Source organism: Paralichthys olivaceus, chromosome 6 (assembly GCF_024713975.1).
Source record: "Paralichthys olivaceus isolate ysfri-2021 chromosome 6, ASM2471397v2, whole genome shotgun sequence".
NCBI classification, from domain to species: Eukaryota; Metazoa; Chordata; class Actinopteri; order Pleuronectiformes; family Paralichthyidae; genus Paralichthys; species Paralichthys olivaceus.
In genome coordinates, this window is record NC_091098.1 from 11,120,489 (window position 1) to 11,135,602 (window position 15,114).

Genomic DNA, 15,114 nt, shown 5'->3' on the forward strand with positions numbered 1-15,114 from the left:
TTACTGGTTCCATGTTATTAGTTTGTCAGCAATGTGACACCTCAGGAGTTTGAGATTGTAGATTTGTTGAGTACAAAGATTTTTGAGCCAGCTCAGAAATACAAAAACAGACAAACCGAGAAGATGTTTTTCTTCTCTAGTGAATGTAATTTACTTCTGTACACATTTTAAAGATATTTTTTAAGTTTGTGTAGAATGTAGATTAATCTACAACACATGTTCAGGACCATGATGATTTATCTATATATTTGAGTGCGGCTTCTCAGGGAAATAGCAACTTTATCATGATAATCATTATTATTAGGACTACGTGGTGATAATATCCAGAATAAACATTATTTGTGGCTGTAGTGAAAGGATTTCACCATGAGCCTGGGTGTAGAGCAGAGTAGCACAGGTAAAGAGTTTTAGTGACATGAACCTGTTCATATTATCCTTAATTATACTCACATTTATGAATAAATAAAAAAAAATTAAAATAAACTCAAGGATTGTTCTGGGTGTTGTCAGGGTGCAGTACGTCTCTCTGTCGCCAGGGGGGATGTCGGCGCTCATGTGAACTAAAGCGTCACTCCCCCGGCTCCTCCCTCCTCGCTCACAGGTCACGCTGTCACCAGTCGCCGGCTCCCGAGCCCCGACAGAAAAGTCTGTTAAAATGAAGATCTGGGCGTCAGAGCACATTTTCAAGTGAGTGGTTTTCTGTCTGGGGTCTTGTGTTATAAGAGGAGGGGGCTCAAAGTCACTGGTTCCCCCTTGAATGAGCTGTTTAGTCGGTTCCCTCCACACTGTCCGGGCAGCAGCTGCTAGCCGCCTGTCGCTGCTAAGGTTACACCTAAGTTAGGTAACTTCACACAAAGAGCCCGGGGTTAAATGACGTAAAGAACGTCTGGTACTTTATCTGTCGCGGACATTAAATCCAGCCACACGCAACATTATGGTTGAACTCTTCCTACAAATGTCTACATTTGACATTTCCGCCTTTGTCCGCGATAACCGCTGTAGCTAGCTGAGACTGAACTTCTAGGTTAGCGTTAGCTGCTAGCGGGGGAGCTAACTTTAGCAAATCTGATGCAAGTTGCTCCCAAAGTTACATCGTTGTCTGTGTGAAAGCTCGTGGTGACATTGACTCCACACAAGTAAAGATGTTTTCTAATCGCGGAGACTGAAGCTGCGGCTCAGTGTGACATCTGTTATGTAACGTCCTGTTGCACCAGATGCTCTGAGATTAAGAAGCAGCGTCCACCCTCCCAGTAGTTCTCTTCCTCAGTCCTCAGAAAGTATAGCGATGATACGTGGAATCATTTTTGTTGATCTCCCTGAGTGGAAGTGTAAACACATCATGTGATGATCTGTGATGTGCGGGGGGGGGGGGCGTTCACTGCTTCATCTGTAGCTGCGCAGTCAGAGTCATGCTTCAGTAAAACTCAAACATGTCTGTCAAACATATAATATGATTTCTACACGTGCACTAAGTTTAATGCAGGTCCAGAGGCACCACTACTTTTAATGATTTTCTACCAAAATTAGAAATAATCTTTTTCCACTGCCATCGGTGATAATTCGTTGTGGTGTTTGATGGAGCAAAGTTTTGTTTTAAGTTTGATGCTGCTATAGTCACAATCTGAAGACTGCACTTGGCTCAACCCATCAACACATGAGTTACCCATGTGTCTGTCATGAAATGGAGTGATCATCAGCATGATCAATCTGATTCCCACTCTTTGATATCCTCATCGTCGCAATGCATTCTTTATTTGCAGGTTCAGATCACCTAATCCAAAAAGTAATCAAGATATTCTTATTATTACATTTACCTAATATTATTATTATAACACAATCGTAACTTATTGTTTAGAGTTTTGTGATTATATATCACAGATTCTAAACTTGTGCATTACAATATAAATACTTATCAGCTGATTTACATCTGATCCAATTTTCGTCTTTTGCCAGGATGCTAAACACCCTGCAGGAATTTGCTGTTTCTAATGTCAGTGTTGGTTTTTGACAGCCACCCATGGGAGACGGTGACTCAGGCGGCGATGCAGAAGTACCCCAACCCCATGAACCCCAGTGTGTTTGGTGTGGATGTCCTGGACAGAAGTGTGGACACAGCGGGACGGTTACACAGCACCAGACTGCTCAGCACAGAGTGGGGACTTCCTGCCATGGCCAAGTCTGTAAGTTACATCATCAAAGAAATGCTTGAGTTGAAGTGAGGCTGCATTTTGTTTGAAGGTGTTAAATTGTTTTTCTTTGCACAAAGCCTGAGTTGTGTCCATTTTCCTCCAGATCATTGGGGCAACGAGAACATGCACGTATGTTCAGGAACATTCAGTTGTGGACCCCAAAGAGAAGACCTTCGAGCTGCAATCTACAAATGTGAGTGTTATTCATAGATGGATCTATATTAATGAGAAGAAACACTTGCTCTTCTTTTGGAGCAGCAGTTCTAGTAGACAAAGAAAAGAAATAAAGATCATGAATGAACAGAACTTGTCGTAACTTTCGCAGACCTCAGAATATCACCTGTCCTCTCTGTGATGTTACCTGCTATTTGTGTGGACATGAGAGCGTACTGAGTGTGTTTTCAGTGGGCAATCCTAATATATGCTGATGCTGTGCTGTTCAATCCTGTTGACTTGATGGGAATTAAAAAATTAAAAATTAGGCTGATGCACATGGCTCTTTTGAACATGGTGTCCTTATTACAATGTTGTGTTAAAAATAATATAAATAGAAAAGTCCATGGGCTGTTTTGAACTTGGATATACTCGACAGTACATTTCAAATTTAGGATGAAACGTTGAAATTCAGATTGTCGATCATCATTATCTTTTACAAATGTGCTACATCGCATGACTATGAATTTCAGGCATGTTCCCTCTGGTAAAAGTTTTTTTTGTTAAGTTTTTACAGCCATTGGTTTGAAAAGGGCATGCTCTATATTTCTCAGTGGACATTACTGTTTGAAACAAAATAAAGTTTAACATTTAACCATCAAAAAGTGATCTGTGTTACATGTTCACCAGGAGAACTCTCTATCAGAGAGTGGCTCAATGTTAGAGCTGCGTGGCTCTTCCCTCCCTGACTGTGCTCACTGTAGTTGCTGTTCATTTACCTGTATGGCATGTAAATGTTAACAATATAAACACTGTAAATTTTATATGTGATGTAAACAGACCAACCACTTTATTTTGTCTATCCAGATCTCCTTCACTAACCTGGTATCTGTGGATGAGAAGTTGACGTACAAGCCACATCCGCAGGATCCTGAAAAGTAAATGACCCTGTGTTTAACATATGAAATGAAATCAGTTTGTACAAACGTGCAGAAGTCACAATAGATTTAAAATGTTTTCAGGTTTATTGTTGACCTTTTAATTTATGTGTTTGTTGTTTTTTTTCAGAACGGTGCTGACACAGGAGGCTCTGATAAGTGTGAAAGGCATCAGTCTGAGCAGCTACCTCGAGGGTCTCATGGCCAAAACCATCTCTGTCAACGCTGGCAAGGTGAGTAAAGCACTCAAATCTCCCAATAAGTCGTCACGACACTGCGACTCAACAATGTACCTTACTGCGCTTAAAAATAATGTCCCTGTCGTTGTATAGTAATACAGTTGTCTGTCTCAGGGTCGGGAGGCGATGGAGTGGGTCATCAGACGACTAAACACTGAAATCGAGGAGTTGGCGGCAACTGCTCGTGGTACGATACGTGCTCCCATGGCAGCAGCCGTTGCAAACAAATGAGTAGGCCTGCCCCACCGCTTCCTCCTCCATCATGAACCGATGGTCTTCTCAAACCTCTGCCCCTTAAAGGGGTCCTCATCCGCCAGCACAGCCTAGTAACAGCCCCGTCCTTTGGTATGTTTGTCTTTGTACGTCACAAGAAGTCGCTGTTCGTCCTTCCCCAGCAGGCTGCGCAGACGAGTTCGATACTCGTCTCTGTGTGTGGTGACGGAGAGTATTGAGCTGATGACAGTTAAAAAACAGAACAAACAAACACAGGGTTCAATTGAACTGCACTTGAAGCTCGTAGGACTTAGTCTTGTGAAGTTAAAGCTCTTTTAAAAAAAATTCACGCCGTGCCTCCACATCATTCATTTAACTTATTCATAACTTTTCTAATCTTTCTCCCCCTCATCTTCGTATGTCTTTTCTTTTTATTCTTCCCAAGTCTTTATGAACAAGCTGAGCACTGCTAGCAGTCGAAATGAAGTCACTTTCACCATCCTGTTCTGGCTTTGTACAGCACAACTGGCCAAAATGTGTCACTACTAAAACCTCACCAGTTCCGACAGGCTACCATCTTAGACTGTTAGTCACAAACTGCATGAGCTTTCACTCCTTGGAACAATTTTTAGAAATTCCAGGATTTGGGTATTTCTGTCACGATTAAGGCTCCGAACAAGCCCCCAGAAACATCTGCCATCATGTGTGAAGAGTGTGTTTCTACTATCAAGACAGACACAGCTCAGTGCCAGATCTGAGCACAGGTTAAGTGGCCAGACAGGAACACCAGTTTGCGGTTATTGCATGGTGCTGGGAAAAAAATGGTGCCTTTCTTGTCTGGGTCTGGTACAAGCAGCACAAGTTTGCGTCAAGGTGGAAGTTTTAGTTTGAAAACTCTGATGCTGTGTTTTTGCCTGCGCAGGTCTGCTAACAGCTGTTGTTTAGTCAAATTCTGCTCTTCACAATGAAACAGCTCCTTACATGCGTACAAGAGCTGTTACTCCAGCAACCTGCGTCACTTGCCGTGTGCATCGGTACACACGCCTTCCCGTTAACATCGACACATGCATACCCAGTGTACGTGAGTGGTCATATGATGTGGGTTTTTCAGGTGTGTCGTTTTGGACGTTATCAAAACTGATAAGGAACCAAAACGCTTGTCTTTTATTTTGGAAACATCATAATAGTATTGATGTAACCAGTGTACTTAAGGTCCACAGCTCGGCAGCAGGGTGCGGTGCTGATAAAGGTTGTGCACAGCAAACAAAACGGCTTGTAGGCTTGTTATTTGTTGAAGGAGTCAAAGCATTTTAACAGAAAGATGCTGGTCTGGTGCTGGTGCTGGTCTGTCTGTGGTCCTGTTGGGCTGATTTAGTTGTCTCGTCTCTTGAGGTCAACAATGACTTGATTTCTCTCTCGTGTTTGTCAGACACTGATTGACAGTAGTGTTACAGTAAATGAACAAGCTTGGATGTTTAACTTATTTTCAGCATGTGTACTTAAACGTGGGGGGGGGGGGGGGGTTCTTGAGAAGTACAGAGCTTTGCATTTATATGGCTCTTGATGACCACTCGAACAGTTTGCCATTCACACCCGCACTCATGCAGTGCATCTATTAGCAGCACTTTTTTGGGAGTTCAGCATCTTGCCCATGGACGCTTCGGCATGCTGATGGGAAAGACTGGGGATCGAACTGCCGAACATCACCTGGTTGGAGGATACACACAGCTCTACCCCTCAGCCACAGCCGCCACATGTTCAGTGTGTTGTGAGCTCACCAGTGTTATCAGAGGAGCTCTACAGGGTTATGTTCAAGATCATCGAGTGTGCCAAGATGGAAATCATTTTTACTACCCCCATAACTGTTCACTTAGGATATAATGTATAAACAAACTGTTAATAGATGGTGATGTTTATTGTTTATTTATATTGGTGAATATTGACAAAGACTGTTAGATTGATTGATTAAAAAAAAAAATGTATCTGCAATTTTTATACCTCATTTCCCGGGTCCATCCCTGCAGGACTCTCATACAAATGCTAAGCGATGATGGTTTCAGTTTAATTTACTATTATATATATTTTGCACCGTACCATCTCTTAATGGAGCTCTACAGCATCTCAAGTCTTCCCACGTGCCTCCACAGTTCGTCTCTTGCTCGACCATCGTGGTCTCAGGTAGTTCAGTCTTTTTCACACCTGCCCCTCCGTGTAGCACCGTCCTGCCCCGGATCCTTCTGTCTAAAGCCTGGTCTGCTTCCTATCAGACCCATCCACCAGTCAGTATCCACACACAGCATCTCCTTCCGTGAGTGAACTGTGATGTTTTTTCTATGGGGAACATTTTAAGTACAAGTGGCTGTAAATAGGCTTCTATTTATATTTTGGTTGTGTTACATTCTGAGAATGTGAACATGGAATAGAATCTGAAGAGTGCACACTGAAATGTTTCAAAATAAAGAGATGTCATTGTTTCATGAACAAGTGTTTTGTTAACTGTCTCAACTCTCTCACTTTAACTGAGGTTCTCAACCAACAAATACATTCATGCCACTAAATCCGAGCATTGGCGCCAATACAGATGAAAATAATTATATTCCTTGGGTTCAGAAATATATAAAATTAAAACTAGACTGTTTCAATTGAAGTTCCAGAGCAGCAATACTTTTAGACCCTCTTTCATTTTGTGCTTTTTAAGATTCTTTGTGTATATTTTATGGAATGTGGCGCCCTCTGCTGGAAACTGGAAAAAACTTCAAACGTGAGAAGAAATCAAATACTCTGTTACTTGGCAAACAAGCCCCACCCCCTTTTCATTAATTCTGCGAATTGGTAGTACTACTTCCACAAAACCTGAATAAAACTTTGACTTTCTACTGTAGAAAGAACGTTTTTCAATTCAGGTTATTACTTACTCATTAACATGAGCAGCATTAAAGTACCATGATATTTATACATGAACGCACCCTTAGAAATAATGAAATATATAAGAGTCTGTACTTTCATACTCTGTAGTATGAATACTGACTTCTGGTGACAGTAAAATTCCCATCCCCTATAATAAGTTAGGTCTCAACATATTTGTACTAATGACAGTTTGATTGGGATTCAGTAATATTTAATCTTATTCATCATTACGTAGGCAACATTGTTTTTTATTGCAGTCAGAGTTGATTTGAATTGATTTTTTTTACATGTGTAAATTATGTATGTAACATTTCTTAATCGTTGTATTATTTATCATTTCCAGTCTAAGATCCAGAACTGGAGTTCAGACGACTTAATCATTTAGCTCAAGCTTCTGTCGTGTGGTATCAGATACAGAAACTTGTCTGTGAACTGCTTGATGTTGAGAGTTACACAGATCTGTTAGTCTGTAAGCTGAAGCCTCTGTCTGTTAACACCTCAGCATCAGAGAAGAGGTCGATGAATCCCTGTTAGGAACAAAGACAGTGGTCAGTTTAAAGACAGTGAAAAGTCAAATATTTAATAGCTGTTTTTAACGTTACTGACCTCCTGCACCTTCAGACCTGAGTTGACCAGCTGTGCATGTTTCAATCTGGGTATGAGGACACCTACGGCCAGTTCCTCTGAAACAGAAAATAGCAAATCATAAATTGATTCACTCGTAATATCAGAAGGAAAAAAAAGTCAACCACTACTGAACATTTCCTCCTCCACTACAGAGGCTATTTCCTTCATGTCTGTGAGGCTCTTCAGAATACAGACAGATTCTTACACAATCTTTTTTAAAGTCCTGATACTTATAATATGAAACTTATGACCAAAGTATTTAGTGTTTGGTTATTTGTTAAACTTTTACAAAAGTATAACTTAAAGGTACAGTGTGTAGAATTTTGTGATATCCAGTTTTGAAATTGCATGTTGCAGCTGAACACCCCTCACCTCACCCTCTCCTTCCAAACATGGAAAAGAACCTGTGGTAGCCTTTAAATGTCATAAAAACTCAAAAGGTGTTTAGTTTGTTCAGTCTGGACTAATGTAAAAAACATGGCAGCCTCCATAGAGAGGGTCCCCTCGATATAAATATAAAGTATTTAAATATAAAGGGTCTTCTCTGGGGTAAAGAAAACTACAATTAAATTTAGATGAAATGAACTAGTGAAAACATCATGAGGATTATTCTCCATTAAATATCTGCCAAGAGTTCCCTTTCACCTAAATCTTACACACTGGACCTTTGAGATGCTCCTCATTCATCATTTTAAAGCAGGCTGATCTGATGATGATGACACATGTGCCTTAATAACTAAAATCATGAATTTATTCTACGTACCAAGATTATACTTGATAACTAGGAAGTTGTCCGGTGATTCACAAAGTGAGATATGAATAAATGACAAATAAATGAAACTAAGACTCACCATTGACTTCTGCCAGGACAGTATCTACTCCTTTCCTTGTAACGTTTTCCAAAGCATCAGTCTGAAAAGAGGAATGTGATGGAAAACATGCATATGAACTTTGCTTGAACTCTTTCCTATATCTGATCAATGCTTGTGTGCTGTGTTCAACAATCACTTATATAGAAACACAATTGTGTTTGCATAAGAGAAACTGTCTGGCGTACGTGCAGACGGACGATTCGAAACTAGACAGACTTTTACTTTTTTATCCTCAACAATCAAATGCCCTGACTGTTGCTATGCACTTGGCGGAAGTAACCTCAGAGTTCATGTCCTTTCTTGATGATGATCCTCTTGTTGACCCTGATCTGTGCAGTAGCAAACTTCTTCTTTTATGCAGAAGTAAGAGCAGACAGTGTTAACCAGTTAAGCAATAGCATGAAAACTGTGTTAATCAGTTTTCATGCTCAGAAACAATTGTCTCTTATGTTTCCTGTTTACCTGTCTGTATAAACCCTTCTTCTTTCCCTATTCAGGGTTGTTGCACTTTGAGGTGTGCTGAGTGTGCAACCCTCTGCAGAGCTTTCTATTAAATCTAAAGACCTAAAGACAACTCCGGTCTGAGAAACTCTTTATTTCACATCTCGAGATAAATTTCCACCACATGAACTTGATTGTTTACAGTCACACACAAACAAAACATGGTGCATTGTTCTATCATGTTTCATTTACCTTAAATTTTCCGATTTCACTTCCCACCAGTGTCAGTGAGAAACTGTTTGAGAGAAAACAATAACTCACCATTAGTTTAGCTCTGAGTTTGTGATCTCACATCTGTATTTTTAAAATGTGCTGATGCTCACTTGTCCATTGAAACGGAGCCTTTGATTCTTTGATCAGCGATCCACACTGTGCTGCTGAAGTTTGACACCTGGAAGAAGACAGTGGTTTGACTTTAGGCTACAGAGGATGGTTATTTTAACCAGGAAGTCATTTTCCCTGTTGTTTCCTCAACAACATGTCTGACATTCAGCAGAAGCTTTTGCAGAACAATGTGATAAAAACTAATTTGAGAAGCTGGAATCATGACGATTCCCATTTATGCCTGTAAATAACTGACACTATAGGAATCATCCATTCATTAACTTTCTGATGATTTGATTGTAGAATAATTTGACAGATCCTTTGAGCACTTGTGTAAGTTTTTCTACTGTGGATTGAATAATAACAAAATGTTTATACGTTTCAATTTGGCCCAGAGGTTAAAGGATTTCCTAATAAATAATAATGATACAATATGTATTTACAAGCTCACAAAAAATAACCAAGATGTATTTTTGAGGAAGATCGTTTTGCTCAAAACATCATAATACGGCAAATAAATCCTTTAACATGAGCTTCTAGGTGTGCAGATGTTCACATGAACATTTATTTCTGGGCGTGCTAAAAGGACAGAAAAAAAATGGTACTCACAACACTGAGTTTGAACAGTGGAGTCTCTGTGGCGTTTGGCTGGATGGCGAAGGCCTCAATGGTGCCCTGGATGTGCAGGTTAACAGCATCAGGCTGGAAGGAAAACATCGGAACCTCTGTGGCATTAACCTGCAGGTTCATCAGCAGACCTGGAAACATCTTGGGAAGCTGCAGAGAGAGTTTGATGGTTTGAATATTCTTCTGTTTCATTAGATGGTAAATTAAAACATTTGAGAAGCATATTTTGGAGTCTTCACTGTATGGAGGAGCAGATTATTGATGTTTAAAGTTTAAAAGGGACAGGACTGTTTTCTTGACCTTAAAGTATGTGGATGCTGGCTCTGTGGGATTAGGTGCCTGCAGAAGCCATTCATACACAGAGATAATAAAAGCTAAATATAATCCATATATAAATGAACATACCTGAGGGATGTATGGTCCCATCAGGCTGGTATTCAGGTGCAGGGGAAAACCAGGAGGGATCTGAAAGGATGACAATGTTAGGAAATGCAAACTTCAAACCAAACTTAAATTGTCTTGCTTTCTTTTCTGCTTTTTGAACTTACATTGCTGTCGTTGATGAGGGTCTGAAACATTCTGGCTGAGTAGTATCCATACAAGACAGAGTTCACAGTGAAGTCCGACAGGCCCAGTGACAACATGTAGCCCTGCTGCTCAGGCACGGTGAAAGGCTGAGCTTCAAACGGAGGCTCTGCGTGAGTTTTGATGCTGTAGAACTCACCCTTTAAATAAAGAGTTTCCAATTTTATTTTTTATTTTCACATGCACGAGCCCTCATTTAGCTATAGGTGCCAGAGTAGCTTGAACACAGACGTATAGGTGTGTGTGTGTAAGATGAAAGTTTGTGTGTGTGTGTGTGTGTGTGTGTGTGCCTTTACCTTGAGACCCAGATTCAGACTTGAAACATTGGTAACAGGTGAACCGGTGAGAGAGAGGTTCAAAGTGAGAGCCTGACCCACATCGAAGGAAACTGGATAAAATAGAAAGTTAATAGTTTTATCTCACATAACCTAAAGTAAAGTAACATCTGTCTTATGACCCTGGTGTCAGAGTGTGCATTTCATTTTGTAATTGGGGTCTCTATATTCCTTTTCAGGAATATTTCCAAAGTCGGACCCTTTCTCTCCTGAGCAGACACAGAATAGTTAATACATGCTTTAATCTTCAGCAGGTCTGTCACAGAATTATTTTTAAATGATTTTACTTGTTTTAGAATCACTTTGCCCTAAAACTGTGGAAAAGTCTCCCTCATGGTCTTAGGGGCTTTACATCTGTTGACAGAATCTTTAAGACATTTCTTATTACAAACGCCTTTTTCTTTTGTTTTTATTCATTTCATTAATATATTTTATTGTCTTACCTGATGGCTGTTAGATCCTGTCCAATTTTAGTTTAATCTGCTATTTATATCAAATATTATGTAAGGCCATACGTGTTACATTGCATGCATTGATAATAATAATAATTACAATAATAGTAAGAAGAAGAAGACGAATTATTATAATAGTAGTCTACTGCAATACCGTTCATGGCCTGTAGGTATCGCTCTAACTTTACAATCGATTCCTCCACATTGGGGCAAATCTGAGGAGGGAACAACATTACAAAGGTTCAGAAAATGTTCACAGTTTATTCATCCTCAGATAATCACATCAGGGAAGACCAATGACTACACGATGAGGAGAAACACTCACTCTGATCTCGATTTCTCTCCTGATTTGTCTCCTGAAAAGCTTCTGAAAGAACCGGAACATCCAGCTGATGACAAATGAGAATGCAGGGCTTTATGTCTTGACATCAGTACCCCCCCCTCTGTGACTCTCTCTCTCTGTGTCTCCTGTACCTGGATCCACCATATAATCTGACGTCTACACGTCCAACTTGAGCGTCACAGCTCACACTGGTCACAGACAAACGGCCACCAGCATCTTTCCCCAGCTCCACCACAGAGATCACATTCACCCCATACACAGCCATGTCGAACGTCCCCTTGTCATGACTGGAAACACAAACACATCAGTTCACGTGGAAATCTGGTTGTGCAACAAGAGACACAAAAGCTGCAAGTCACCATCAGCCACCTAAAATCAGCTGCCTGACTGTGCCTCAGTGACTCATCAAGTCATAAGTTATCATGGGTTTTTTTATTGCATCAATCAATATCTGGAGTTTAATCTGTATAAGGTGCAACATCATCTGTCCCTTTACACTGTCTGTATTTGATCCAGGGCGGTTTGGCACAAACTGGTTTCAACAATCTTGTCTTTTGTCTTTTTGGGACCTGAAGAGCAAAGTAAAGATATATGTTACAAATTAAAAGCGTGGATGGTGGAATCTGTGTAAGAACAAAGCCAAAGCTGCTGCACGCATGAACATATAAAATAACAGAAGACAGGACGCACTGATCTGACACATTTAAAGAGACACTTTTCTAACCACATGATGACTTTTATGAACTCCTCAATCAACATTTAAAACAGAAGCATGTAACTTATACCTTGTAAAAAGGTTTGATTTTCATACAACAACACTTTTATCACACTTTTGATGATAACTTTTCTCAAGATTTGTCTTTCGCCCAAATGGAAAACCCGACAGTATGCAAACCCTGGGTTGTGTAGTCGCTGACTTTGAGATGAAGGAGTTTACATGTAGGGCAGAGACTAGATCAAACTCACAATATACCGAGGCATGTCCTCCACTGTCCGTACAATGCAACATTGAGGCCTGACAGTGACGTCTTGAATCCTGAGGAATCGGGATAGAACTCAGTAGACGGCTCTGGAAGGTCACACTTCTTTATACTGGTGCTGGAGCACATGAGGAGAGCACAGGCACGCGTTAATAGGTGAAATGACAGAGACCTACTGATAATAACAATAACAATAATAATTATAATAATAACTTTGTTGAGAGAACAAATTTCCAAACAAAGTTACAAAGTGCTTTACAATAAAGCAGACGATGAACATAATAAAATACAAAATATAAAATGTAACAGGAAAATATTCTATTGTTTCAACCATACCAAAGGTTAAGAATATGCCATTTGATAAAAGTGAGTCTTGAGTAGAGATTTAAAAGAAGATGGGAGTTTTCCTGCCTGAGATCTCCAGCAGTCAGACTTCTCACCAGATTCACTAAAATAGAGCATTTTAGCTTCTCTTCGTTGGCTTCAATACATTTTAGAACTGATTCTGAGATTTTATTGCTGACTTTTAAGGTTAAAGTACATTTCAATAAGTCCCTGTCGTAACCTGAGGTCTTCCCCTGTGGAACAATCTTCCTGAGGAAATCATTATCCTCTTTTAAATCTCTCTAAAAGACACGCTATCATAGGTAAGCTTTCTACTACTATACTGATCTAACCAACTACTTTAATAATTGTATTTCAATTTATGATCTTTTTAATCTTCTCTTATCTGTAACACTTTATATTTCTTTATTTGTGCTACAATGCTGTGTGTTTTTAAAAATGCTTTTGGCATGTGTCTTATTGTTTGCCTTTAATTTTTCCTGATTATTTTGAAAGGTGTATTTACAGTTATTATCATCAGTGAGTCGGGCTCTGCTGGAGGATCTCAGACAGTGAGGGGGTCAGCAAGAGCCCAACCGTTCAAATCTTAAAATCAATAACTCACAGATAACCAGTGAAAGGCAGCAAAGATTGGTGTCATGTCGTTACTTCTTTTAGAGCGTGTTAAAATCCTGGCAGCATACCGTGCTGTGGTTTTAAGATTTAACATGACAGGTACATTAAATGACCTACAGTGAGATGGCACCTCCCTCTCTTTACTCTCAATGTGCTATATTCATCTGTCTGTGCAATATCAACTGTTCATGTGCAATCCATTCACTGTTCACATGTTCACACTGCATATACTTTTTATATGTATAAACACTACAATTACATATCTTTACACTGTATATACTAGTTTAATTACATTCATATTTTTCTACATATTTTTAATATTCCTTACACTTAAGTATTGCATATTACTAATTCATTGCTGATGGCTATTTGACTCTTGCTGCTGTTATACTGCAAATCTTCCCATTGTGGGACTAATAAAGGAATATCTTATCTCACTTTTTTTTGCACCCAAAAGTTCAAATATACCCCATCTACTCTCTTTAAATAGTAAACAGTTTGAAGGGGTATAATCTTATTATGAAATTTGGAACCAAAAAGAACGTCAGTGTTCAGGAATCTCGAATGTATAACGTACCCGGTCAGTGTGTAGTGTATATTGACCACAGAGCCTACGTGACCATTGAAGTCAGGGAGGGTGATGAACTCCAACATCCCCTGAATCCAGTCTGTCACTGCGTGTTTCCCTGAGACACAGCACATGCATGAAGTGTGACTGCAACATGTCTTACATACAGATCATACAGTAAGATTTTGTACTCCTGCTTTACTCTTACAAGATAAGATAACACGAGATAACATTATTTATTATCCTTTATTAGTCCCACTATGAAAAATAATGTTTACAGTTACCGTGTTTAGCTGAAAAAAGGAAAAAAAGTTAAAGGAAATAAATAAGTCAATTTATATAATATGAACTCAAGAAACAATACCAAATAGAATTATGTAAAATCATAAACAGTAAAACAATGCCTCTCACTCTTACACCTTACCATACTGAAGCCCTTTGTTGGTCAGGATGACTTGTATTGCAGGGTTTTCTGCACAGGTGCAGGAGAAGAGTGTGAGAACTGCTGCCACAGACAGAAGCATGTTGCCGGGACCCCCCCCCTATTTGCACCAAATAAAACATGTGAGTAATGACTTTAATCACAAAACTCACAGAACTAATGAGACATTTACATTCCTAGTGTGAAACATAATGTCTACAATCCAACATGGTGTTCATATTAAAGTGGATATGAAGCATATACCTGAGTCACTGCAGGATGAATTGGTTGAAGGTGGCTGCTGATGTTTCTTCTACATGTGAGCGAACGTCGTCTCCGCTTCTGTGCTTTATGCGCTGCTGGTGCTTCCTGTATCACCGAGAAGTGAAACTCAGCCACACGTGACAATAGTGATGTGCTGGTGTCTCGAAAACCACATGGTACTTTTTCTTCCTTTTTCTTTGTTATTCTTCTTCTCTTAATTACGGATTTGAAAGACACTATAGTGTGTAAAAGAACTCACGACATATACCAGCAAAGTGTTGATAGAAATACGCACCTGCACTGAAGGTAGAGAAGTGTTTTAAATTGATGTCAGTGTATCTTAGAATAAAAACATATCTAGACATATGGACAGTTACCTTTAAAGGGGAAGTGAAACCTACTACCTTCTGTTGACTTATGTATTTCGAATTATTTTACGGAATGAGCAAAAGAAGAACTTTGAGATCTATTGGCTCAAAAATCCGTCTTCTCCACAACCTGTTATTTTTTTAACAATTATTTTGGGCCCCAAGATTTCCGGTGCACACCCAGGTCTGATCAGCCTGTGGTGGGCCTGCCCTCGGAGAGAGGGTTTGTGATTAACAGGCCGGAGCCC

The 15,114-nt window shown here is 39.7% G+C and overlaps 2 protein-coding genes across 3 annotated transcripts; one reads left to right on the plus strand and one right to left on the minus strand.

The window, feature by feature from the left end:
- The first annotated feature begins 510 nt into the window (after positions 1-510).
- On the plus strand, positions 511-6,213 carry LOC109630888 (PRELI domain containing protein 3B-like). Its single transcript, XM_020089381.2, has 6 exons — positions 511-687; positions 2,012-2,180; positions 2,293-2,382; positions 3,210-3,280; positions 3,411-3,513; positions 3,634-6,213. Exons 1-6 carry the CDS (start codon positions 656-658, stop codon positions 3,748-3,750), a joined length of 582 nt encoding a protein of 193 aa, XP_019944940.1. The 5' UTR covers positions 511-655; the 3' UTR covers positions 3,751-6,213.
- A 620-nt stretch (positions 6,214-6,833) lies between these two features.
- On the minus strand, positions 6,834-14,650 carry bpifcl (BPI fold containing family C, like). 2 transcript variants are annotated; one of them, XM_020088953.2, is made up of 16 exons: positions 14,499-14,650; positions 14,238-14,355; positions 13,823-13,931; positions 12,272-12,403; positions 11,437-11,592; positions 11,288-11,351; positions 11,117-11,177; positions 10,472-10,563; positions 10,139-10,315; positions 9,996-10,055; positions 9,573-9,740; positions 8,963-9,030; positions 8,832-8,874; positions 8,118-8,178; positions 7,246-7,322; positions 6,834-7,166 (listed from the first exon to the last, which is right to left on the minus strand). In XM_020088953.2, exons 2-16 carry the CDS (start codon positions 14,335-14,337, stop codon positions 7,089-7,091), a joined length of 1,446 nt encoding a protein of 481 aa, XP_019944512.2. In that variant the 5' UTR covers positions 14,338-14,355; positions 14,499-14,650; the 3' UTR covers positions 6,834-7,088. The 2 variants fall into 2 exon arrangements, with proteins under 2 accessions (XP_019944512.2, XP_069383468.1); XM_069527367.1 differs by having other exon boundaries at positions 7,242-7,322.
- Between the last annotated feature and the right edge of the window lie 464 nt (positions 14,651-15,114).